The sequence below is a fragment of the Entelurus aequoreus genome, linkage group LG09 (genome assembly GCF_033978785.1).
Source record: "Entelurus aequoreus isolate RoL-2023_Sb linkage group LG09, RoL_Eaeq_v1.1, whole genome shotgun sequence".
Lineage (NCBI taxonomy): Eukaryota > Metazoa > Chordata > Actinopteri > Syngnathiformes > Syngnathidae > Entelurus > Entelurus aequoreus.
This window is the reverse complement of record NC_084739.1, coordinates 39,617,292-39,644,550: the sequence shown is the minus strand read 5'-3', so window position 1 is coordinate 39,644,550 and position 27,259 is coordinate 39,617,292. Positions and strand designations below refer to the sequence as shown.

The window sequence follows — 27,259 nt, the reverse complement described above, 5'->3', positions numbered from 1 at the left end:
GCAAAGACTTGAGATTTACTTGTGACTTGCAAAACAATGACTTGGTCCCACCTCTGCTATATAGTAAGGCTGAACGATTTAATTGTTTCCAGATTAAAATTGCAATCTCAGAGGCTACCGTCGGTAAATCTCAGCCCAAATTTAATTGGTAATAGTGAAAAATAAAGACATTTAAAAATATATACAGTGGCAGTGTTTCCCCCAGAAAATGTGTTAGTTAAGGTGGTGACTCTCCAGCGGGAGAGGACCGGGGAAGGGGATGGGTGGGTGTAAGGATCAGTGTAACTTGGCCTGTCGCCATCACGTCTCCACCTCGTCGCTGCCACCACAGCCTGGGGGGCAATAGACTACAGACTGCGGTGAAGTAGGCCGGCTTCGTCGCGTGAAGAAGGCTACAACTTTTGGTTGTGTTTTCCGCTCCATTTGCTGAATGGCGATATACAATATATATCTCTATATTTTTTCCGTAAAGTAAAAACAAAACAGTCCTAGTTACCCGAGATACTAAGTACGTCATTATTATGACTTTGTAATTTACTAAGTCAAAAATAATGACAAAATAATGGTTTACTGAGTCAAAATAATGACTTACAAAGTCAAATTAATGACTTACTGTAAGTAAGTGTTTGCAATAAGCGTTTGAAAAAAAAGAGTTAAAAGTGGGGCCACAAGCTGACATATGTTCAACTCATCATGCTTAATTTATTACAGCATTTGGGAAGCCTGTAGTTGATTTGTATTATGTACATTTTATATTTTTATCAACATGTGATAGCAGGGACGCTGCCATTCAAAACTAGACTGCTACATTACTAATGATTAATGTAACTATAGCTGAAAAAAATATTACAATAGCAATAGGAGAGACTATTCATCCCTGAACACCATGGAGTTCATGTAGGGTTTATGATGCAATTACATTATTATATCAACTATCAGAGACAGAAACTCTTCATTTACCATAATGTCCTTTTTTGCTGCTTCAACACAGCTCAATCAACACAGAAAAAGGTAAAGTGAAATAACTTGTTAACTTTCTCTCAGACAGACAGGGCTTTGCTGTCCGTAACTAACACACACACGCACGCATGCATGCACACACACACCGCACAGTGAGCTAACGTTACGCTAAAAGCTAATTAGCCTTCACCTCAAGGACTGCGAGCGAGCTGAGCTGCCGCTTATGTTTCTAGAACGTCAACGGGCTCATAGTGATGTTACTAGTAGTTGACTTGGAAGTGTTTTATTATAATTTGGGGAGAGTCCGCTGCATTATGCTCACCTGCTAAACACCTATCTGCTCACCCCACCGTCTCGCCTCTCTGCCTGCCTGAGCACTGACTACATGCGCTCTGAATATGCACTGCTGATTGGCTGTTACATGCGCTCTGAATACGCACTACTGATTGGCTGTTACCGCTCTGCAAGTAACCAATCAGATGGTTCTGTGGGTGGGACAATGCTGGGTGCTGCAGAGAGTACTGACAGAGGCAGAGGCAGAACTAAACGTAGCAGCTTGTTAAGACTTTAGTTTAGGCGGTGGCTCTTTGTTGTTAAGGCGGCCGCCTTAATAACAAAGCACTGCGGGAAACCCTGGTATGTTCTGTAAAACCAATAGTAACAAAAGATGGCAAGAGGTGTTCTTTTTATATTTTTTGCTTTGAAAAATTTAAAATGTTCACCCTTTGCCTCTGATGGCTGCTGGTTAGCGCCTTGCATGGCAGCTCCCGCCATCAGTGTGTGAATGTGTGTGTGAATGGGTAAATGTGGAAATACTGTCAAAGCGCTTTGAGTACCTTGAAGGTAGAAAAGCGCTATACAAGTATAACCCATTTATCATTTAATGTGCTTCAATTGCTGTCATATCTTCTTGTCAACAAACATGGTATATTTTGGATGGCAAGTTTTGTCACTTCAATCATTGATTTGTTGTTCAATATTCCCATTGTGTACATGTGCGTATGTTGTTGTCGGATGTGTCACAGGGTGATGTTGCCTCTTCCTATTTGATATCAAGTTCATTTTAGTGCGGTGCTGCTCGTTGCTTTCATTAGTGACAAGATATTTCCTGCATTGAACTTGCTGGCCTTACGACGCTGTTTTGATGTTGATATAACGACGCTGTTTTGATGTTGATATAAAACCACATCAAAAGTAGCGTGCCACGTTACATCACTCTATCGGCGTTGTGACGGACCTACACATACTTAATTAGATTACTCGTTTCTAGTAAAAGTAACAGCTTTATTACGAACACTTTTAGCCTCCAACTGGACATGAAATCACAAGCAACAAAGGTATCAAAATATGGCAGTTATTTTGCATGAATCAATACCGATAATACCGCCAGAATTTAGTCGGTGCCCATAAAAGAACCGAATTCGGTACGCATCCTTAGTTACCTCAAGAGACAAGTTTAAGGGCCTGCCCCCACAGTATGGTTTTTATTGTTTTGCTGCTGGGTTTAAAAAAATAAATATATCTGCACGGTGTGATTATTTTGTTTTTATTAGTGTGCCAATTGTTTTGAAAAAGCTTTTCACATTGTCATTATGAGGGTATTGTCTGTAGAATTTTGGAGGACAAAAATGTATATATTCTATTTTAGAATAAGGCTGTAGCATAACAAAATATGGAAAAAGTGAAGCACTGAGAATACTTAATAATAAAGGACACAAAGCACTCATTCTTCTGGTGGCATGGGCCTGACATTGTGGTAGTGTTTAAAATAATCGCAATTAAATAGTTTTCCAACGTTGTTTAAAATAGTGCACTGAAGTTTCAGTTAACAAATATTAGGAATCGAATCAAAATTGCAATGTCTGCCAGACATATTGAAGTTCTATCTTTCTCTAAAATCGTTCAGCCCTACACTAACACTTGGACACTTCTGTTTTAGTGTTTTAACCAGGCAGTTTTTATACTATAGATGTATTTTATGAACAAACCAGTGTCACATCAGCACTTTGTATTCAATAAGCAGGTACAATTTTTAATTGTGTTAGGGCTCACGTATAATTTGTATAATTGACTATGAGTGTATGCTGTCATTTAGTTATTAGATGTTAGCTGTTCTATCACTTGCTCTCGTTCATGTGTACTGAGCGTGAGTATGAGTGTTTCAGGTTGTGACTATGAAGTGTCTTAGAATGACTAAATATACATTAGTTAAATGCAAAATCTGGTTTACCCATTAATTCTGTATGAATGATGAGAAGTGCCTTTTTATATATCTATAGGAACTATAATTTGCAAGCTTACCCTGTGGTGTAATAGCAGGTTGGGAACGAGGGGGAGACTGGCTGCAGCTGCTGTGAGTGGCTCCATTATCAGCTGACACACAACAGTCTGGAGCACCACTGGAGGAAGGGAGCTGCAAGCTTTCAGGACAGTCCTCAACTGAAGTCTCTGGTAAATCTGACTGCTCACTCTTGTCAAGATCTATTTCCAACAAGTGTCGCAATTTCTTTGCATCATACGGCAAGAACGAAACATCATGCATAACAGTCTTAGCAGCACAACTTGAAGGCAGTCCATGTGCTAATATAATGGCTTCAGTGGGGTCATGCTGATGAGTCCCCTGTGTCGTGTCCTGTACTGATGCGTCAGGATTTAGTTTGGCGTACTGCTCATTCATCGGACAATTAATGTCTGATGGGCTTTGTGACACCCACTGCCTGTCTTTTACAGGATTCTTCTTTAACACAATCTTTAAGGCTACTCCAGAAGTTCCTTTAACTACTTTTTTAGATCTGCACTTTATTTTCCGTCTTTGCTTCCTTCTTGTATTTTTTGGATTGTCTTTACACATGGATTTCTTCTCTTGGCTCTCATTAATGACGATTGGCTCATCAGATATACCGATCCCTTCTAAATGGGGTTGTTTATCCTGATTGCCCCCGTTATCCAAGTCAGTCTTTTCCTGATTCTCTCGGTTTTCCAGAATCTGGATGAACTCAGGTGAGTCATTGTGGGTCGAAATGAATGTGTCTTCAGTTAGTTTAGTTTCAGTCTGTAGGGAACGTGGATCATCATTCAGAATAACTTGACCTCCAATCTGACAAACATCAGCAGCAGCACTTTCGGGGAAATTACATTCTTTTTCCGTTTCCTCCATCATTTTCAGCCTTTTAGCATAGGTAGCGCCATTCTGAGCCACAGTTATCTTGTTCTGGACCGTGAGGACAGTGAGATCTGCCGAATCTGACATGATGCCATTCTCTGATTTGGAATGGATGCTAATGTCTTGAGGGACATTAGACAGAACCGATTTGAGAGCTTCGGTCCATTTCTGGTCACCCTTTTCTCCAGCAACAGATTTCATTAAAAATTGCTGGGTCTCCTCTAGTGTAGTTTGAGGGTCAGACAAATGGCAATATTTATCCAGGAAGTCTCTCCCGGGCATAGAAAGGCAGTCCTGTGTTAACCAGCACATTTCCCTTACTGTGCTTCTTGTTAACCTAGGCTTCATTAGTGGTTCGTTTGATTTTTTTGCTATGGAATGGACCTTCTTTCTTTGGGTACCATTCTGGCGGTGGTTGGCATTAATGTGCTTAGCAAGCATCCACTTCTGAGATGATTCATAGCTGCAGTGTGGACAACATAAAGTTTTGTTAGCTGTTATGGACCCCAACTGATTATTATCCTTCTTGTGCAGATCAGCTTCATTTAGTCTTTGATGGCCAAAATGTATCAAGCACATATGTTCTAAAAATCCAGTCACATCACTAGTAGAGAATCTCGGACATTTTTCACATGAATATTTGCCATTTTGACAATGACATGTAGTGAAGTGTGCACTCATTTCAGACCACGTACGCTTCACATTGTCATTACAAATGCAGCAGCTAGAAAAAGTGTCCTTGTGGCTTAACAGATGAACCTGAAGGTAGGAGAACTTGTGTGTATTAAAAGGGCACATGTGACAAGAAAAAACAGGTGAGCTCCCTCTGTGGTTTTCTTCATAGTGCCTCACTAAGTCTTTGGGAACATATTCCAGGTTGTTCTTGCATTGTGTGCACGTAAACCTGAGTGCATTGATATTATTGTTTGTCCAGCATTCATTCTGTGGTCCACCTTGGGTGGGCTTTTTTGACGAAGGCTCTGTGCTATGCACACATTTTTCTGGTGTCTTCTTTGGTCCATTTTGAACTTCACGTTGCATAGTTGGGAGCTGAACTGCACGCTTCCTACGGTGGCACCGTTTGCGCCAAACCCTATTCCTTTTGCGTGCACACTTCTTTTTATTTGAAGCAGGGCTTGGCGCGCAAATATCCACCAAATCCATCGGTTTTGAGGTTTCTGCAAGTGAATACACAAAATTAACATTTTAAAGAAATACTGTATAATATTGCAATTATATACATAAAACACATGAATGACCTTTAGTTATTTGACATTTCTAATTTCTAAAAAATTTGTGGTCGTCAAAATCATTTGTTGATAATAGCCGTTAATGTAAACTCGACAAAGACAGGAATAACTTTCTCAATTTGCAAAGCAGACCTTGCTGTTCATGTAAGGACATCAGTTATGCGGGAGCATTCAAAACAGAAGCAGCTTTTCTTTAAAGGAGAAATATCATCACGTTATAATCTCGCTAGATCTTGTGACACGAGACCTTGTCACAACAGCCTAATGAGCAGCATAGTTACAGTGTAGATAAATATTTTTGACTTAAAGGGGAACTGCACTTATTTTGGAATGTTGCCTATCTTTTACAATCATTGTGAGAGACAAGAACACACATATTTTAGGATTCTATGAATAAAAAAAATGCTTGCAAGATGCAGCGAATTTGAGTCCCCAAGGTTGCCTTCAGAGCCCTTTGAAAGAACTTCAAAACCATCCAACGTTGTATATACATGATGCAAGTATACATATAATGTAGTAACAGACATGTCATAATAATATGTAATTTGTACAATATTTACCATATTTTGGTCATTTTAAGCTTTACTGTAACATATTTCAGTGCACATAGCAACACACTTTCTACTTCTGCATTAACAATTAACAAATGTGTGTTTCTACTTCCGGCAACAAAGTAATCATGGCAGACTTTGTAATAGACGACGAAGATGACAATTTTTTTTTTAAAAGTGCAGTTCCCACTTAAGTAGTCATCTTTTTGGTCTTGTTAGTAAGCACATGCTAACATATAGGTCCAAATATATTTCTGGGGGTCCAAACTTATCCATGGCAGGCCACCACCATCACTGCACGGGCCGTGTGGCTCATATGGTAGAGCGGCCTTTCAGAAACTTGAAGTTATCAGGCATGAATCCAGCTTCCGCCATTCTAGTCTATTGTGTCCTTGGGCACCCACCTCGCTCACAATGCCGCTTACACTGGTGTATTAATGTTTGGTGGTGGTCAGAAAGGCTGTAGGCGCAAATTGGCAGCCACGTTTCCGTCACGTCTACCCCAGGGCCACTGTTGCTACAAAGTAGCTTACGACTCCAATTTGTGAAAGTGGAGTGGATACATGATGGGTTCTTAGTGCTCACTGTAAAGTGCTTTAAGTGTCTAAAAAAAATCTCTACACATTTTTTATCCAATATCATTATTACCAAAAGTAAATTCATTTATGGGAAAACTGTTCTGTGTTCGCCTTGAGATCGGTAGGTCGTGAGTTCAAACCCCGGCCGAGTCATACCAAAGACTATAAAAATGGGACCCATTACCTCCCTGCTTGGCACTCAGCATCAAGGGTTGGAATTGGGGGTTAAATCACCAAAATGATTCCAGAGCGCGGCCACCGCTGCTGCTCACTGATCCCCTCACCTCCCAGGGGGTGAAACAAGGGGATGGGTCAAATGCAGAGGATAATTTCACCACACCTAGTGTTTGTGTGACAATCAGTGGTACTTTAACTTTTAACTTTTCATACGGTGCACACCTGTACACTATGAACAAAAAATAACCAAATGTATGGGAATGTTCGACTCCTAGCATTCACACAACAGTTGAGCAAAGTAAAACAATAACGTGTTTTGGGCTGACAACTGGATGCTTTCATATTTAATTTTCAGTATTCCCACAACAAGAGAGGAGGTGGCTACACTTTCAGGACCCCCCTATTCCTCCGCCATGCCCACCTGTTGCTGGCTCCAGTTCCACTTGCCCTGCGTGGATTTCAAACTATTTCCCAGATGTAAAACTACAGAACTCCTCTCAACGACCAGGTGTTATGACACTGCAGTTACGCATTTGAATCTGAATATTGCTTGTCCGCTACTGTGGCTGTAGGCGACAGCCGGAACACTACGGAGCACTAAATATATGTCAGAGATTACAAATGCAAGCAAAAGAAGTTGCTAAAGTAGACATATCAGAGCAGCCTCACGGGAGAGTGGAGCGGCCATTGTAGTTGAACTTAACCACAACAAAGTGTAAGCGGCAGACGCTAAGGGAATTGGCAAGTGACGACAAAACACCCTCCAGAAACGACTTACGGTTTTCATTTCGTTCGAATGCAAAAAAAATGCGCCTTTGCTATCGAGCTAACGGCGAAAATGGCAGTAAGAAGAAGCGCTTTGATGATTTTAAAATAACGTGACGCACCAATCGCTAACAAACTTGAGGAATATGAAGCGTAACGACAAAGTTACGATGAATCCACATTTTAACTCGGCGTCGCGGTAATGCTTTACACAAAGCTACCACAATATGCAAATAATAATCTAAGCGTTCGTTGTTGATGTAGTTGTCTCGGTTTTTACCTTTTCTTTTGTGGAGAGCTTGACAGCTCAGCGAGTGGCCGCCATGATGCTTCCATCCGGGGATTACAGTCTCAGTCTGAGCCCCTTTAGCCTTTAGCCTCATGCCACCAAGTGGATAGAGAAGCTAATTAAAACGGAAATGGACACATTTAATTATTAAATACAATAACCAGAAGCCGATCCCAAATCCATCTTTAATAAACATACACACATATATTGTTGACAGTTATCATATTTTATGTATTTTATTTTTTATCTTGACAGGATTTTACTGCGACAAGGGAAATGGGTTGCCTTAAAGAAAACTTGGTTTGAAAAAAAGAACACTCAGACAGTGACTTACTTGCCATTAGGCAAACACAGGCAGTTGCCTGGGCCCCCGAGATTTTCAGGGGCCCCAGAATGTCTCATAGAAAACGATTAATAAAGTTCTGTTCAGTTCAGTTCAGTTAATATTATTTCGGACATGTTGTCTTCTTTTCGGACTGCTTGTCCCTCTCGGGTTCACGGGGGTGGCTGGAGCCTATCCCAGCTGTACTGGGGCGGAAGGTGGGGTACACCCTGGACACCTCATCGCAATTCTTTGTTTTTTGTCTCAATTTGTGTGCTTCTAGATACATACACACATTATATTAAAATTAGTGCTGTTTAATGATGTATTTTAAAAAAAACATCTTCTTAATTTGGATTATCCATCCATTCATTTTCTAGCGCTTGTCCCTTTCGGGGTCACGGGTGTGCTGGAGCCTATTCCAGCAGCAGTCGGGCGAAAGACAGGGAACCCCCTGGACAAGTCGCCACCTCATCGCAGAACCAACACAGATATACAGACAACATTCACACTCACATTCACACAGTAGGGCCAATGTAGGGTTGAATCATGATTAAAAACAGATTAATACACTCTTGCATAACTTAAATTAACTTTGAAAAGACCCCAAAATTTGGACACAAATGCCACCTATCTTGCTGATTGTATTGTACCATATGTCCCGGCAAGAAATCTGCATTCAAAGAACTCCGGCTTATTAGTGATTCCCAGAACCCAAATAAAGTCTGTGGACTATAAACCGTTTTCTATTCGGGCTCCAGTACTCTGGAATGCCCTCCCGGTAACAGTTAAGAGATGCTACCTCAGTAGAAGCATTTAAGTTCCATCTTAAAACTAATTTGTATACGTTAGCCTTTAAATAGACCCCCCTTTTAGACCAGTTGATCTGCCGTCTCTTTTCTGCCCTGCCCCCCTCTCCTGCGTGGATAGGTTATAGAGGCTTTGCAGCTGACGTCATCAGCCACGTGACATTAGCTTGGCGGCCATCTTGCCGGTCACCAGTTCACTGCCGGTCAGCGACTCACACACGCTTTCTTGTTAGATCTGCTGCTATTTGAGCTTGGAAATGCCGGAAATTGAATGTAGCAATAGGCGAGGCGATAAACCAAATCTTAGCTTCGGATCGCGGCGATTTGTCGTGAACGATGGAAACCTACGATGTACACAAGGATATGCAATGAACACTTCATATCAGGTATGTAAACAAACTATTCACCCCTGATTTGTTTCACAAAATGTGAAATAATACAATATGGGATGATACAAATATGATTGTTGAAAATGCTGGGTGCATTTTTAGAAAGGCAGCAAGAGCAGCCCCCCCCCCCCCCCCCCCCGCCTCTGTCTGTGTGATGCTAGGTACCGTTTTTATTTTTTCATGATGCCTCATCTGATTGGCTTGAAAACGTTATCAATGTAAATGTTGAGCTTCATATATAGAGAAAAATTGGAAAATTTCAATATGAAATTTGTGAAACAGTTTTTTAATTAAAAGCATTTTTGAACAGGACGCCTTTTGTAATAAAAAAAAAAAGCTTAACAATGTGAGTTTTCATTAGAATCACTTCAGTAGTTTTTTCACAATCACACTGTTACTGCCACGCGGATTTGTAAACAGACAGTAGGCTCTTCTGTGTGTGCTTTTTCCTTACCTTGGTCATGAGAAAAAATCGATTATTGTTTGGTATCTGCCATATCAGCCCATCATGCACAAAACCTGCTGTAAAATACTTGTAGGCATCCAGACTCTTGTATGCCTTAAAGGCCTACTGAAATGAATTTTTTTTATTTAAACGGGGATAGCAGATCTATTCTATGTGTCATACTTGATCATTTCGCGATATTGCCATATTTTTGCTGAAAGGATTTAGTATAGAACAACGACGATAAAGATTGCAACTTTTGGTATCTGATAAAAAAAAAGGCTTGCACCTACCGGAAGTAGCGTGACGTAGTCAGTTGAACATATACGCAAAGTTCCCTATTGTTTACAATGATGGCCGCATGAAGTGAGAGAGATTCGGACCGAGAAAGCGACAATTTCCCCATTAATTTGAGCGAGGATGAAAGATTTGTGGATGAGTAAAGTGCAAGTGAAGGACTAGTGGGCAGTTGAAGCTATTCAGATAGGGAAGATGCTGTGAGAGCCGGGGGTGACCTGATATTCAGCTGGGAATGACTAAAACAGTAAATAAACACAAGACATATATATACTCTATTAGCCACAACACAACCAGGCTTATATTTAATATGCCACAAATTAATCCTGCATAAAAACACCTGCGTGTTTGTTATGCTAGCTCCTAGCTCCTCTGCTAGCTCCTAGCTCCATAGAACACGCCAATACAATTCAAACACCTGATCAACACACACAATCACTCAGCCCAAAAGACCGTTTACCTAACCCAAGGTTCATAAAGCTTATATATTTTTAAAAAGTTACGTACGTGACGCGCACATACGGTCAAGTTATCGAATGTTTAGCAGCCAAGGCTGCATACTCACGGTACCTGATATTCAGCTGGGAATGACTACAACAGTAAATAAACACAAGACATATATATACTCTATTAGCCACAACACAACCAGGCTTCTATTTAATATGCCACAAATTAATCCTGCATAATAACACCTGCGTGTTTGTTATGCTAGCTCCTAGCTCCTCTGCTAGCTCCTAGCTCCATAGAACACGCCAATACAATTCAAACACCCGATCAACACACACAATCACTCAGCCCAAAAGACCGTTCACCTAACCCAAGGTTCATAAAGCTTATATATTTTTAAAAAGTTACGTACGTGACGCGCACGTACGGTACGGTACGTGTTATGCTAGCTCCTAGCTCCTCTGCTAGCTCCTAGCTCCATAGAACACGCCAATACAATTCAAACACATGATCAACACACACAACCACTCAGCCCAAAAGACCGTTCACCTAACCCAAGGTTCATAAAGCTTATATATTTAAAAAAAGTTACGTACATACGCAAAAAAAAGCCAAAGCTGCATACTCACAGTAGCACGTCTGCGTCTTTGTCATCCAAATCAAAGTAATCCTGGTAAGAGTCTGTGTTGTCCCAGTTCTCTACAGGCGTCTGTGTATCCAAATCAAAAGTCCTCCTGGTTAGAGTCTCTGTTATCCGAGTTCTTCCATCTTGACTGCATCTTTCGGGAATGTAAACAAAGAAGCGCCGGCTGTGTACTGTTGTGGCTGACTACGTTCGAAAAATACGTCCATTTCGCACCGACAACTTTCTTCTTTGCTTGCTCGGCTTCCTTCTCCATAATGCAATGAACATGATTGAAACAGATTCACGAACACAGATGTCCAGAATACTGTGGAATAATGAAATGAAAACAGAGCTTTTTCGTATCGGCTTCAATGTGGAAGGCATACCCGTGTTCGTCGGGCTACGTCACACGCATACGTCATCCTCAGAGGCGTTTCGAACCGGAAGTTTAGCGGCAAATTTAAAATGTCACTTTATAAGTTAACCCGGCCGTATTGGCATGTGTTATAATGTTAAGATTTCATCATTGATATATAAACTATCAGACTGCGTGGTCGGTAGTAGTGGGTTTCAGTAGGCCTTTAAGGTCCTTTCCAGTGTACGGAGATGGTGAATCGACGAGGTAATTATAAATGTCTGGATATGAGAGTTCAGGCAGGTCGGCTGTTGCAAAATGCTCAGGTGATTTTAGCATGCTTCTCTGTAAAAGGTACGGATCCGTTGTGCCAACAAGGTTCAACTTCTCTCTGTAACGTTTCTTGGACTCTTCATCCAAATGCACAACTTCATTGGATAGCAAATCAGCCATAATTCGGATGAAATCGATGTAAATGTAGCGCAGAAATCAAAACGAATCTGTACGAACACGTAGGAACGAGCTGACCGGTTGACCGGCAAGATGGCGGCGTAACACAAAGTCACGTAATAAAACCACGTGACTGCAAAGCCTCTATTAGGTGACCACAGATGACGCGCTAGCTGTTCAAAGTCGGGACCCGAGGTGGACCACTCATCTGTGCATCCGTTGGGGACGTCTCTGCGCTGCTGACTTGAGTGGAGACAAGCCCCACTATGGACGGAACTCTCACACTATTAACTAGATCCACTCGACGTCCATTGCACCGGTCACCCAAAGGGGGTCCCACATCTGCGGTCCCCTCCAAGGTTTCTCATTGTAGCCCATTGGGTTGAGTTTTTTTTTCCCCTGATGTGGGATCTGAGCCGAGCATGTCGTTGTGGCTTGTGCAGCCCTTTGAGACACTTGTGATTTAGGGCTATATAAATTAACTTTAATTTGATAAACTTTGATTTGATTTTCATTTTTAGAATGTCATTCAGGAACATATAAAAAAAAATGTTTTACTTGAATGCACATCATTTATTTTCTCAAACTTGGGAACAGTTTTATGTAAAGTACAGTCTGGGTTTATTTTGAAGAAATGTTTACCAGCAAAGACCCTAGTCGAAGTCTCCTCACTCATCTTTGCACTGACATATCATTGACCTGATCACTGACCATATAACGATATAGATATAGATGATTAGTGTAATACATTTTTGTGATTAATCACATGAGTTAACTCTTTTTTTTTTTATTGACAGCCCTAACAAAAATACAATAAAATGAAGACAGACAAAAACAAACCTGTTGGCGTTAGGTTTTAAAAAAGATGAAGCAGCGTTACCCAAGTGAAGTGGAGAAGAGGAGGAGGTGGGAAGAACGCAAACCAATATCAAAACTACCCAAGGTGTCAACATTTTGTACGTGATCAACACAGCCAGAGCTCCTGTCAGTAGAGGATGCAAGTGGAAGGTAACTTTTAATCACAAATATGAAAAAATATAAGAGAAATGGTAAGCTATCGTAACCAATGATCTGGTAAGATGTAGTGCATGCTTGGCAGGTAAGAACTAGAGAGGCCCATTTTTTTAAGTCAACAGTGGTGTCTCTTGTTTAAACTACGGCACCATTGAGAGCTCTGTTTTTCCCACCAGTCACACACTTTCAACCTTCTTAACAATAGTGATATGTGTCTGTTCTGCTGCAACTGCGCTAACATATTGATGATCTCTGTATAATGGCTTACACTTTATTAAATGTGTATTAATGTTCCTAACATTGTATGAATTATAATAAAAGGATCAGTGATACACATTGTGCGGTTCACCAAGCTTTAATGTGCAGCTCAATTGATAGTTTCTAACATGATAAATTACCATGTTGTTTTGTTATGTGGAGGGCCCCAATGACAAGGTTTGCCTTTGGTGCCTGTTATGTCCTCGGTTTCACCTATATGCTTATTTAGGTGTCTTAATTTAATAATAATCAGGCAAGACGTTTCAACTCAATGCCTCGGATCGCTCCTGTTTATTAACAACCTCGAGAGTCCCAACTCTCCCTCGCTCTCCTGACGTCACACACTGAACACCGGCTACGGTGGCTCGGACATGACAAAACAGTACATGACATCCCTCCTTTCCTTAGAAATAAACTTCAGGTTATTTTCAAATATCAAATATAAACATTAGGCAGTATTCAAAACATTTCTTATTAAACACATACTCAAATATTCTGTATGTTTTCTCTGTATTCTCAACCATGCCTCAATTCACTATTAACACACATTTTCACTCTTGAATAGTCAATGAATATATTATACTTTAAACTTGCTTTGACCTTACTTTGAACTTGTTCATTTCACATTACAACATCACACAATATTGTCACTCAACTTGACTCAAACATTTCTCCCCTTTTTTTTTTAAATGTTACACCTACATCACCAGATCGTAACAAGATAAACGTCTATGTCATCACATAGTCTGCCAGCTTCTGTGGCAAACGTATCTCTCTAGAACAGGGGTCACCAACCTTTTTGAAACCAAGGGCTACTTCTTGGGTACTGATTACTGCGAAGGGCTACCAGTTAGATACACACTTAAATAAATTGCCAGAAGTAGCCAATTTGCTCAATTTACCTTTAACTCTGTTATTATTAATAATTAATGATATTTATCTTTGTGGAAACACTGATCATCTTAATGATTTCTCACAATAAATATATATAGAAACAGATAAATATCAATATGCAACACTTTATTTTTATATTTTCTCTAAGTGCACATTTTTCAAATTGAACATTTTCAAATGATCACTTCTAAGACAGTCTTGTGAAATCACAATATCCCATTATAACTAGCTAGCCACTAACATTTGTTTAACAAATCATGAATTACTTTGCACCATGTTTGTACAAATAATAACTCATGTAAAATATAAAAGTAAACTCTCAAATTTTTAAATCATGTCACACTTTGAACTGGACACCAAATCTGTTATCTGTTTCTTTGTCAGTTAGTGGGAAGCCTGGCATTGCATGCTGTTAACTAGTGTGTTGTACTCTGGTGTGTAACTTGACACTGCAACTCTGAGTGAGTCTTGCAGATGTGCATCAGTGAGGCGTGTTCTGTGTTTGTTCTTGATGAAGTTCATGTCAGAAAAGGCTGATTCACAAAGATAAGATTTTCCTCATTGTTTGCGGAACCTTCTTAATCTTTTGGACATATTTTCACAGCAATCTGGCCTTAAGCTTAATTATGATAAATGTAAAATGTTAAGGATCGGAAATCTAAAGGGAACGTCCTTTCGAATGGAATGCAAAGTGCCTGTTTTGTGGACAGATGGACCAGTTAACATACTTGGTGTTGTTGTCCCAGAAAATCTGGAAGATCTAGGCTCAGTAAATTATGATAATCGACTAAGAAAGCTGGACAAAATTATGCAATTATGGAAAGGGAAATCCCTAACCTTGTATGGTAAAATGTCTATTGCCAACTCGTTAATTATTCCTCAATTTATTTATTTGTTTTTGTCATTACCAGCTCCATCACAAAACTTTTTTAAGATTTATGAGCGGAGGGTCTTTGATTTTGTCTGGAACGGCAAACCAGAAAAGATTAAAGGAAAGGTTTTGTACAAAAAGTATGAATATGGGGGCCGGAACTTCTCAACCTTGAAGCTATGTGTCTGTCTTTAAAAGCATCAATTGTTCCAAAGATGTATTTAAACATTGAGTGGTACACAAATGTCCTGTTGGACAAAAACATGTACTGTATCAAAAGAAATTGTATCCTTTTTTACAAGTGATCCCCTCCCAGAGAGTCTGCTGGGAAACATGGCGGGGTTCATAAAGGAAACAATCCACTCATAGTGGTGTTTTCAATTTTATGTGCCAGAAAAAAGAGACGATATTTTGCAGCAGATAATATGGATGAACTCTAATATTGTAATAGATGGAAAGCCTTTCTTTTGGAAAAATATGTTTGAAAGAGGAATAATTTTTGTCAATGATATTATCAATGAGAATGGTAAAATTATGAAGTATGATGAATTTAGAGCTATGTATGGTGATGCTTGCTCAAGCTTTTCATTTTATCAACTAACTGGAGTAATTGGGAAAAGATGGAAACAAATAATTAATTATGGAACTACTAAATTATTAGTTTGTAAACCTCTAATAAGAAATTCTAGTTGGCAAAAAGGAACTAAAATAAATACAAAAATATATAATTTTTATTTAATAAAGAAATCTTTGAAGGCTGCCTCATACAACACAAATGGAAAATGGGAGGACTTTTTTAACTGCCTGTTGCCATGGGATGCCATATTCAAACTAATCTATAAAACCACTATCGATGTGCAAAATCGTTATTTTCAAATTAAAATTATTTATAACTTCTTACCCACAGGGAAAATGTTAAAATTATGGAATATGACAGAGTCAGATGATTGCCGATTTTGTTGTCAGGAGCCTGAATCCACCCTGCATTTGTTTTGGTATTGTCATATTGTGTCTTTGTTTTGGGTGGAAGTTGAAAAAATGTGTTTAAGGATTGGTTTGTTTATGAAGCTTAATGTGGTTTCTGTTATTTTAGGAGAGTTCATTGACAATCATGATAAAGTCAATTTAATTATAGTACTCGGTAAAATGTTTATTTTTAAGGCCAAAAACAGATATTCACTTAGTATTACTTTCTTTAAAACATTTATTCTGTATTTTCTAACTTTAGAAAGTTACATGGTTGAAAACAATAATGATGCCAAAAAACATTAAAAAAAAGATGAGAAGTCCTCAAAGGCTTATTTTGAAAGTATAATTATGTTTATAGATTATATGATATCTGTTGTTGTGTTCCCTAATTTGAGTGACCTGGACATAACCTGGACTGTACATAAATGCTTATTTTGAAAATGTAATTTTGTTTATAAATTATATGCAATCTGTTGTGTTCCCTAATTTTTTTCTGTGTACATGAATGAAGGTGTGTGTTGCTGAGTCCAACTTGGACATTATCTGGACTGGGCCTGGTTTAAAAAACCCTTTAAACAAATCTAATTTCATTGACAACCTGGTCTGTTGAAGATAAGGCCCTTTTTAAAAAAAATTAAATAAAATAAGATAAATAAATAAAAAACATTTTCTTGGATAAAAAAGAAAGTAAAACAATATAAAAATAATTACATAAAAAATAGTAATTAATGAAAATGTTAGTGGACCAGCAGCCTATACAATCATGTGTGCTTCAGGGACTGTGTCCCTTACAGATGTGTTGTCTATGTTGTGGGAACCAGAATATTGGTAGCAGAAAGAAATAACCCCTTTTGTGTGAATGGGTGTGGATGAGTGTGCATGGGGGGGGGGGGGGTTGTTTGGGTTGATGCACTGATTGAAAGTGTATCTTGTGTTTTTTCTATGTAGATTTAATTTGAAAAAAAACAAAAAATTTAATTTTTTTTTTTTTTAGAACAGGCCCGCGGGTGACTCATCTGGTCCTTACGGGCTACCTGGTGCCCGCGGGCACCGCGTTGGTGACCCCTGCTCTAGAAGGTCTCTGTGTCTCTCGGGTATCATGGCTGGTGATACTCTGCTCTGCGCGTTGAGCAGGTTGTGTCTCTCTGTTCATTGTGCAGTCCTCAGCGTCCTGGGATGCATCCATTCTGGTGAGTGTCTCATGAGCGTTGTTGTATCGTTTCACGAATGTTGTATTCCTTGTGTATCTGGCTCCCGATGGAGACTCAACAACTACTTGGTTTCCTGATTTGCTCACCACCTTATGTGGCGTTGTGTAGAAAGGTGTGGTGAGTTTATCAGTCTTTTCTTGTCTCACCAGGACAGTGTCACCAACATTGACATCTGAATATCTGGCTCCACGGCGTTCATCTGCATAGATCTTGGATTGTCCTTTTTGTTCTGCGTCTGTCTCTTACTTCCAGATCAGCGTGTGCTGCTGCCGTGATGCTTGGCAACTTCCCCCTCATTTTTCGATTGAAAAGCAACTCAGCGGGGCTCTTCCCCGTGGTTGTGTGATCGATGCTCCGGTATACTGTGACATATTTTCTGAGTTCTCGCTTCCAATCAAGTCCATCTGAGACAGCGATGCGAATCCTTTTCATCAGCGAAGCATTTTGACGCTCCACCTCGCCGTTTGCTTGCGCCCATCGTGGCGTCGTTTTCACATGCTTAATGCCGTTGGTGTCACAGTACTCACTGAACTCCTCCGATTTAAACTGAGGACCCTGGTCTGACCTCAGTGTGATGGGAAGTCCATGTCGACCGAAAATTGTCTCTAGACTGTCTATCACCTTTGATGCAGTTGTGGATTTTAACACGTCATATTCATAATAACGGCTGTAGTAATCAACTACAACTAGAATTGAGTCACCTGTCGGCAGGGGTCCGAGTAGGTCGATTGCAACATCTTGCCAAGGCCCCTCCGGTAACTGTGTTGGTCTCAAAGGTTCCGCTGCATCTGGGCGAGCAACAACTTGACAACCGTAGCATGATTTACAATGTCTCTCAGCTGCTTTGTCCATAGCTGGCCACCAGACTTTGCTCCTGAGGTGCTGTTTGGTACCGACGACTCCCAAGTGTCCTTCATGTGCTAGTGAGAGAGCGCGTGCCCGCAGTGCTTGTGGCAGCACGATGCGCGTCCCGCGTAGAACCAGTTGTCCTATCACACATAACTCACTAGCTACAACAGCATATGCTGTGCACTTTTCAAAGTGTCCACTAGCGATGGCTTTACGCACCTCACTCAGCTCTTCATCGTGGGCTGATGCTTCCTCAACCTCACGGGTTGTCAGTGCGCTGGGTGTCGTGCTCACTGCCACAAATCTCACGTATTCGTCTGATCCGTGTGCATGTTCCTGTTTCAGTACACTGTTTCCTAGTAGACGTGATAACGGGTCTGCTATGTTCTTATTGCCCGAGATATGTATTACTTTAAAATCATAAGGTTGTAGCCTCAGAATCCATCGCTCTATACGAGCACATGGTTTTGAACATGGACTGTAGATAGATTCTAAAGGCTTATGGTCTGTAATCAAATCAAATTGTCTACCATATACGTATGGGTGTAACCTCTCACAGGCCCATACAAGAGCCAAGGCCTCTTTTTCTGTCTGAGAGTACCTACGTTCGCAGTCAGTTAGACCAGTGGTCCCCAACCACCGGTCCGATTGGTACCGGCCCGCGCAAGAAATTTAATTTTAATTTTTTTATTTTTTTTTAAAATTAAATCAACATAAAAAACACAATATATACATTATATATCAATATAGATCAATGCAGTCTGCAGGGATACCGTCCGTAAGCACACATGATTGTATTTATTTTTTGGGGGAAAAAAAAATAAAAATCTTCTATATTCTGATTTTAGAATATAGGAGTGGCATTTTATTTTCTCTGTTTTTAACCCCTCCCATGTCTTTTCGTCTATCACATTACATGTAGCCCCGGAGTCAATAAGCATCTTCAAGCTAACTCCTCCCACATTTATGTTAAGTCTCTCTGACCTGTTAGTGTCATTTAGCATAAAAGCATAATCATGTTGCTCTATCCCTATGTTATGCACTTTTTCTTTTCCTGTTGCGCCTTTTGTTTTGCATTGTTTGGCAAAATGGTCTTTACCGTTGCACTTGTGGCATGTTTGACCGCGTGCGGGACATTTAGGATCCCTCCCAAAGTGGTCAGCATGTCCGCACCGGTAGCAAGTTTTGTCTGTTTTCTCTCTGTCCATGCCAAATTTTCCTTGTCCTTTCTTCTGATATTTCCCTCCTTTCTGTGTAACGCGGTTCACAGACGCCTCTGCTCTCTCCCCTTTCCCAGACATTTCCGCCATTTGTCCCTCAATTAGCTCACATTGTGCCGCCAATTCGAGTGTGCGAGCGAGCACCAACCCATGTCCTTCTTCCAGCAGTTTACGGCGAATATAGCTCGATGTGCATTTGCTAATAATAGCATCTCTAATCTGGTCGTCTGCACCTGCACCAAAACTACAGTCCTTTGCAGCACGCCTTAAACGTGTGGAAAATTGTTGTACAGTCTCACTTGGGTTTTGTGTAATTTTGTGAAATGTCTGGCGGGCGAAAGTGGCGTTTACTTGTGGCACGAAGAATCTGTTTAAAGCAGCAACAGCATCATCATAGTCTGCTGCACCTCCCGTGTTATCCAGCGTCGAGAAGATGTCCTGTGTGTCCGGTCCTGCCTGATGCAAAGGAAGTGCTCTCCGCCGCTGTTTCACGAAATAATCTGCGTCTTCTGTGATGATCAGACCTTTTCCATCAGCAAACAGTTCAAATGACATTAGCCATCTTGTCCACCGCGGTCCCAACGTCGCCGGGTCGGAGTAGCAATCAAACGCAGACAGGCTCGTCTTCTCCATGCTAATGCTATGCTAACGCTAGCAGCAACTTTGTTACACTTCAAATTAAACTTCGGTATGCTGGCGTTATCTCACTTGGCTTGTAGGCTCTGTGCATCACTCATCGCCATTATTATGTCCTCGGTTTCACCTATATGCTTATTTAGGTGTCTTAATTTAAAGGCCTACTGAAATGAATTTTTTTTTATTTAAACGGGGATAGCAGATCTATTCTATGTGTCATACTTGATCATTTCGCGATATTGCCATATTTTTGCTGAAAGGATTTAGTATAGAACAACGACGATAAAGATTGCAACTTTTGGTATCTGATAAAAAAAAAGGCTTTCCCCTACCGGAAGTAGCGTGACGTAGTCAGTTGAACATATACGCAAAGTTCCCTATTGTTTACAATGATGGCCGCATGAAGTGAGAGAGATTCGGACCGAGAAAGCGACAATTTCCCCATTAATTTGAGCGAGGATGAAAGATTTGTGGATGAGTAAAGTGCAAGTGAAGGACTAGTGGGGAGTTGAAGCTATTCAGATAGGGAAGATGCTGTGAGAGCCGGGGGTGACCTGATATTCAGCTGGGAATGACTACAACAGTAAATAAACACAAGACATATATATACTCTATTAGCCACAACACAACCAGGCTTATATTTAATATGCCACAAATTAATTCTGCATAAAAACACCTACGTGTTTGTTATGCTAGCTCCTCTGCTAGCTCCTAGCTCCATAGAACACGCCAATACAATTCAAACACCTGATCAACACACACAATCACTCAGCCCAAAAGACCGTTCACCTAACCCAAGGTTCATAAAGCTTATATATTTTTAAAAAGTTACGTACGTGACGCGCACATACGGTCAAGCTATCAAATGTTTAGCAGCCAAGGCTGCATACTCACGGTACCTGATATTCAGCTGGGAATGACTACAACAGTAAATAAACACAAGACATATATATACTCTATTAGCCACAACACAACCAGGCTTATATTTAATATGCCACAAATTAATCCTGCATAAAAACACCTGCATGTTTGTTATGCTAGCTCCTAGCTCCTATGCTAGCTCATAGCTCCATAGAACACGCCAATACAATTCAAACACACACAATCACTCAGCCCAAAAGACCGTTCACCTAACCCAAGGTTCATAAAGCTCATATATTTTTAAAAAGTTACGTACGTGACGCGCACGTACGGTCAAGCTATCAAATGTTTAGCAGCCAAGGCTGCATACTCACGGTACCTGGTATTCAGCTGGGAATGACTAAAACAGTAAATAAACACAAGACATATATTTACTCTATTAGCCACAACACAACCAGGCTTATATTTAATATGACACAAATTAATCCTGCATAAAAACACCTACGTCTTTGTTATGCTAACTCCTAGCTCCTATGCTAGCTCCTAGCTCCATAGAACACGCCAATACAATTCAAACACCTGATCAACACACACAATCACTCAGCCCAAAAGACCGTTCACCTAACCCAAGGTTCATAAAGCTTATATATTTTAAAAAAGTTACGTACATACGCAAAAAAAAGTTGCGCACATACGGTCAAGCGATCAAATGTTTAGAAGCCAAAGCTGCATACTCCCAGTAGCACGTCTGCGTCTTTGTCATCCAAATCAAAGTAATCCTGGTAAGAGTCTGTGTTGTCCTAGTTCTCTACAGGCGTCTGTGTATCGAAGTCAAAAGTCCTCCTGGTTAGAGTCTCTGTTATCCGAGTTCTTCCATCTTGACTGCATCTTTCGGGAATGTAAACAAAGAAGCGCCGGCTGTGTACTGTTGTTGCTGACTACGTTCGAAAAATACGTCCATTTCGCACCGACAACTTTCTTCTTTGCTTGCTCAGCTTCTTTCTCCATAATGCAATGAACATGATTGCAACAGATTCACGAACACAGATGTCCAGAATACTGTGGAATTATGAAATGAAAACAGAGCTTTTTCGTATTGGCTTCAATGTGGAAGGCATACCCGTGTTCCCCGGGCTACGTCACGCGCATACGTCATCCTCAGAGGCGTTTCGAACCGGAAGTTTAGCGGCAAATTTAAAATGTCGCTTTATAAGTTAACCCGGCCGTATTGGCATGTGTTATAATGTTAAGATTTCATCATTGATATATAAACTATCAGACTGCGTGGTCGGTAGTAGTGGGTTTCAGTAGGCCTTTAATAATAATCAGGCAACACGTTTCAACTCAATGCCTCGGATCGCTCCTGTTTATTAACAACCTCGAGAGTCCCAACTCTCCCTCGCTCTCCTGACGTCACACACTGAACACCGGCTACGGTGGCTCGGACATGACAAAACAGTACATGACAGTGCCCAAACGACTAAATATGCCACTGCACTCAGAAAGGCAAAACAATTGGGAAACAAGTGTCTTGTAGGTGCCAATAATGCCACCCTCTAATTGGAGTATTTATAGTTAGAAATATTAAATAAAATCATTTTATGGAGTCATGCCAAAAAATATTTTCACTACCACAAGATTCCTGCAAATGAGACAAGTAGTTACATAATTAGTTATGGTGGTACCTTCTAAACAAAATTTGGTGTCATGATCCGTTGCCCGGATCATGTTTTATTTTAGTTTGACTCCCTTAGTTCTGTTTTCAGCACCCCTGGATTTGTGTTTTAGTTGCCATGGTGGCTGATTATTTTCACCTGCCTCTGATTAGTGTTCGGAACGCTCACCTGCTCCCGGGCACTAATCAGAGAGCTATTTATTCCTGCTTTTCACCACACTCAGTCTGGCTGTCTTGTTTGCTCATGCAACAAGTTACGTTAATACTCCTTTGATTCTTGTTTTCTATGTTAGCTTTCCAGTGCTAGTTTTTTGCCTTAGCTCCCCGTGCAATCGGCACGCTTCTCTTGTGTTTGCATCCTGACTGACTTATGGCAAATAAATCACTTTCCTACTTGCACGCTGCATCCAGAGTTCCGTCTGCATCCGGGGAAAACGATCCGTGCATTATCATGCGACCCCAACGTGACACTTGGCAAAAGTAGAGCATACAGTAGAATTGTCTAAAAAGATCTGGTGTGCCACATTTGTGTTTATTCGTGTTTATTTGTGCAATCGGCAGCTTGTGCTCTGACAAGAATGTGTCAGTACAAACTCCACATTAATATAAAAAACAGAGGGGCCATTCTACCGAATTCATTGCCATCTGCTTGTTTTAACTCTCTCAGAATAAATTTTTCCAGCTTTAAATATAATAATACACATATTGAACTATTCAAAATGTGCATTGGCCCATCCCAGGCAACAATTTTTGGTACAAGGTACCGATTGAAAATATAGCTCACTTGAGTAATATAACTGAAAGTAACAAGAGTTAGTTTTTAACACAAAATTTGCAAATATAGTTCTCAGTTTTCATATGGCAGGTTTTAATATGATTCAGTTTTAAACAAACATTTTCACCAAATATATGTCTCGTCTTACATACATGGTTTTAGTACAATTAAACACATGCTGGTGACCCAGTCAGTCTCTTTGCTTTTTATTATTGAGCATGATTGTGTAATAACCCACGATAGAACCAAATAATGTTGTACCATACTAGTTTAATCAAAGTCAACAAGTGCCTTTTCCAGAGTGTCACTTAATGCATCACACGGCTACCAAACAATCAAAGTTAATACAGCGCTTGCCAGCTGTCCTTTGTTGTCTTGTCAAGAACCTGGTCTTGCACTGTCACCTTCATGAGAAAGATGGAATTTGCTTGTTCTAAGAGAGCTACACGCGATTTAAATACACCCGGCACGCTCAAATTATCTCAAATATGAGTTACACCTTGTATTACCTGTTTATGTAAAGCAGGGGTGTCCAAAGTGCGGCCCGGTGGCCATTTGCGGCCCGCAGCTAATTGTTTACTGGCCCGCCACACATTCTGGAAATGCTATTGCAAAAAATAAAAATAAACATTAAAAAAAGTGGAATGAGGTGAAATCTAACGAGAAAAAGTTGCAATGTTGACACAAAGCTGCCATGCAGGCTGTTTTTTTTTCTTTTGTCTTTTTTCTTTTTCTTTTGTTTCCACTGCTCAAAAAAAAAAAAAAGACAAAAAATCTATGTTATAATTAATTATTTTCAAAGCTCCAATTAGTTAAAATTTTTCACTTGAAAATGTTTTATGTGGTAAATATTGCATATATTGTGTAGTTGCCATATAAAAACAAAGTTTTCTTTGACAAAAGAGCATAAAACAAACAAAATAATAGTTCAAACGTAAAATCGACAGATATATCTGAAGTTGATCTCGTAACTTAAGTGATGAAAGTAAAAAATAAAAAAAAACTAATAAAAATGTATCACTTTATGAGTGGGGCACCTTTTGGATCCCAAATATATTTAGTGGTATATTATTTATCTTTTCACTGTGATGACTCAAAAATATTAAATAATTAAAATCAATGGTGTCCTGCATTATTTATATTTTAGGGCTCTAATTACTAAATACTGCATATTTCAGTTTTACTATAAAAAACAAAGTTGTTTCTGACAGAAAAGCCATAAAACCTTTTTTTTTTTTTTTTAAGTTGATATAGAGATTTACTGTAAGCGTTAAATAAAAAATAATATTACAAATTAGACTTATTTTTAACATTTTAATAACTGAGACCCTTTATGGTCCCCGGGACTCCTAAAGGTAAAATAAATACAAAAAATCCATATATTTTGTTATGGTTTGAAATTAAAAATATCAAAATGGCCCCCACATGCTTAAATTTTTCCGTTTGCAGCCCTCAGTGGAAAAAGTTTGGACACCCCTGATGCAAAGGAAGAAGTGGCAGCTAGAACATGTAAGACTGCAGGTAAGCACATCAAGCTACAGAGTTGTGACAGTGCTACGCGTTGTGCCATAAAGCTGTCTCGCGCATGCGTGGGATAGCATCAAGGTTATTTGATATAACATGACAAGCAACACTTTGATACATAAGGTGAGAAACACTATTGAATTCAAGAGAGAAGTGGTGGCAAAGTACAGAGGTAGGAGTGAAATCATTAAATGAGATGGGAACCATGTTCAACAAAATGGGTGCTAAACTTGATAGACAACACAAGGATACAACACATTGACAAAGTGAGGAAAATTCACTGCAACACCTCATGAATAAGTGGTTGAGGAAAAGTGGTTTGGCTTGAAGGGAAAGTGAATGTTTTTATCTCAAATGATGTGTCAGAGCCAATAAGTGCAAGTCTGTCTGAAAAATATGATAACTGGGTTCCAGATTACAACTATGCCTAATGTCAGCGCAGTCAATAACAGTAGATGACAAGATGCTGCTGCTTCAACAAAGCAACACGTGGTCAATATTCAATCAGAAGAGTGGTTGTGGATGTCAAAAACATCAACATATGCATTCCAATGTCTCGCAGGAATAACATCTGTCATCGTCAATAAGTTCAAAGTGGGAGATAGATGGTGTCGCAGACCAACTCCTCTGTTCAGGGATGGGTTTTCAATCTTGACATAGATGGAATGCTAACGTGGGTGATTCCGACTATTTGGGGCGGTTAGCGGTCGATCCACAGCAATCATTCTGCCACAAAATACCTCAATGCTAACTAGGGGAAATTACACTTCAATGACTGTCGTTGGCATTGACAGCAGGATTGCTTGTTTGCATCTCAACAGTTGTTTTTCTCACTACAATAGGGCGAAGCCATCCTTGCCCGGGCACACCCTCCTAGTATTGGTGTATAGATATTTGGGGTTTTGGCACCAGACTAGATCTGACCAATCTAAGTCTAAGACGAGATCCGACCAATCTAAGTCTTTGAGCATGAACTGATGAAGCCCACTTGGATGAGAGGCGGTTCCGTCTTCTAAGACAAACCAAACAGTCCAGTTGCAATTGATTGAATGCCCTGAAAATATACAAGTTAAAATTACGTTAGCAGGCTTGTATATCAATGATGCCAAGATCCAAGCTACTTAACGGTCTCATCAAATGAGCCTCTGAAAACTGGACACAATGGAAAGCAAGACACCGCATTGGCGTTCCAAAAAATAGACAACCTGTAAGCAAATATGGCAAGTCTCAGCTCGGATTGTGATGAATCTCTTAAAGGAGCAAACAGAAATGCGACAAGAAAGATAGATCTTTAGAGAGGAAAACATAGTAATGCATAAAGAAATGAAAGTTCTTCAACAAGGTAACTTCAATCTGAGGAATATCACAGATGATATGATGAGGTGGCGACTTGTCCAGGGTGTACCCCGCCTTCCGCCCGAATGCAGCTGAGATAGACTCCAGCACCCCCCGCGACCCCAAAAGGGACAAGCGGTAGAAAATGGATGGATGGATGGATATGGATCAAGATAAAAAAATTAATGATATCATCGTGAGGGCCCACCTCCAAAGACATGCACCTGGGGATAGGTTGATTGGCAACACTAAATTGGCCCTAGTGTGTGAATGTGAGTGTGAATGTTGTCTGTCTATCTGTGTTGGCCATGCGATGAGGTGGCGACTTGTCCAGGGTGTACCCCGCCATCCGCCCGATTGTAGTTGAGATAGGCTCCAGCGCCCCCCGCGACCCCGAAGGGAATAAGCGGTAGAAAATGGATGGATGGATGGATGGGACTGCGAATTAAACCAAGATCCTACGCGAGAGCCGTGGATGATAGAGGAAAACCAGATGAAATGGATTTCGCCTCAAAAGAGCAACAGTAAACTCTCTGCAATCAAAGGGAATTGATGTCAATATTAATACCATAAATACATGCATCCCACTGAGTGGAAGAAACAACAACACCTCATGAACCTTGACAACAGGAAATCCAAAATTGCACTGCTGAAACATGGAAAGAAGCTCATAGTGTGTACATTAATGAGCAGCTCACCAAACATGACGCTGACATCGCCAATAAACTTTAGGAACTAGGGGAAAATTCAGGGAACTTGAAAGCGCTAACTGCAAATTTTACAGCAAGATTATTGGAGGTCAAGAAGCATTGAGGATCTGGACAACTATTAAAGTTCACAATGTTTCGACAACAATGACACTGATAATGGAGTCTGCTGGAAAACAAACATCAACATCCAACATCAACATGACTACGTTCCAAGGGATTACTGAACAAGAATGTATGAGCACATTCAACTACCCTTATGGACATTCAAAAAGCACACACAAGATTGCTCAACAAGCAAATATGGAACTGAAAACCTTCTGCAACAGATCATAAAAGTTTGGGATTGGAAAATGATATAGAACCAGATACAAATGATTTCTCCCACATCAAGAATACTTGTTTTTAAGATAACAATATAACAATATAATAGCACAATAAATGATAATAACATTAAATCTGACGACAAACTGTCAATTATTTGTTTCAACAGCAGAAACTTTTATGCAAACTTCAACAGCATGAACCAATTTTTGAAACAGTTCAACAAATCCTTCATAGTGATGGCTATCTCAGAAGCATGGATCG

At 40.1% G+C, this 27,259-nt stretch overlaps 1 protein-coding gene across 1 annotated transcript in view; it reads right to left on the bottom strand.

The window, feature by feature from the left end:
• LOC133657432 (zinc finger protein 518A) overlaps nucleotides 1-27,259 on the bottom strand; it is a 48,516-nt gene that overhangs the window by 8,181 nt on the left and 13,076 nt on the right. The window contains exons 2-3 of the mRNA XM_062058753.1: nucleotides 7,725-7,848; nucleotides 3,262-5,301 (exon numbers count right to left, since the gene is read on the bottom strand). Coding sequence (XP_061914737.1) covers nucleotides 3,262-5,301; nucleotides 7,725-7,827 — 2,143 coding nt within the window. The 5' untranslated portion in view covers nucleotides 7,828-7,848. The remainder of the gene's footprint in view (nucleotides 1-3,261; nucleotides 5,302-7,724; nucleotides 7,849-27,259) is intronic.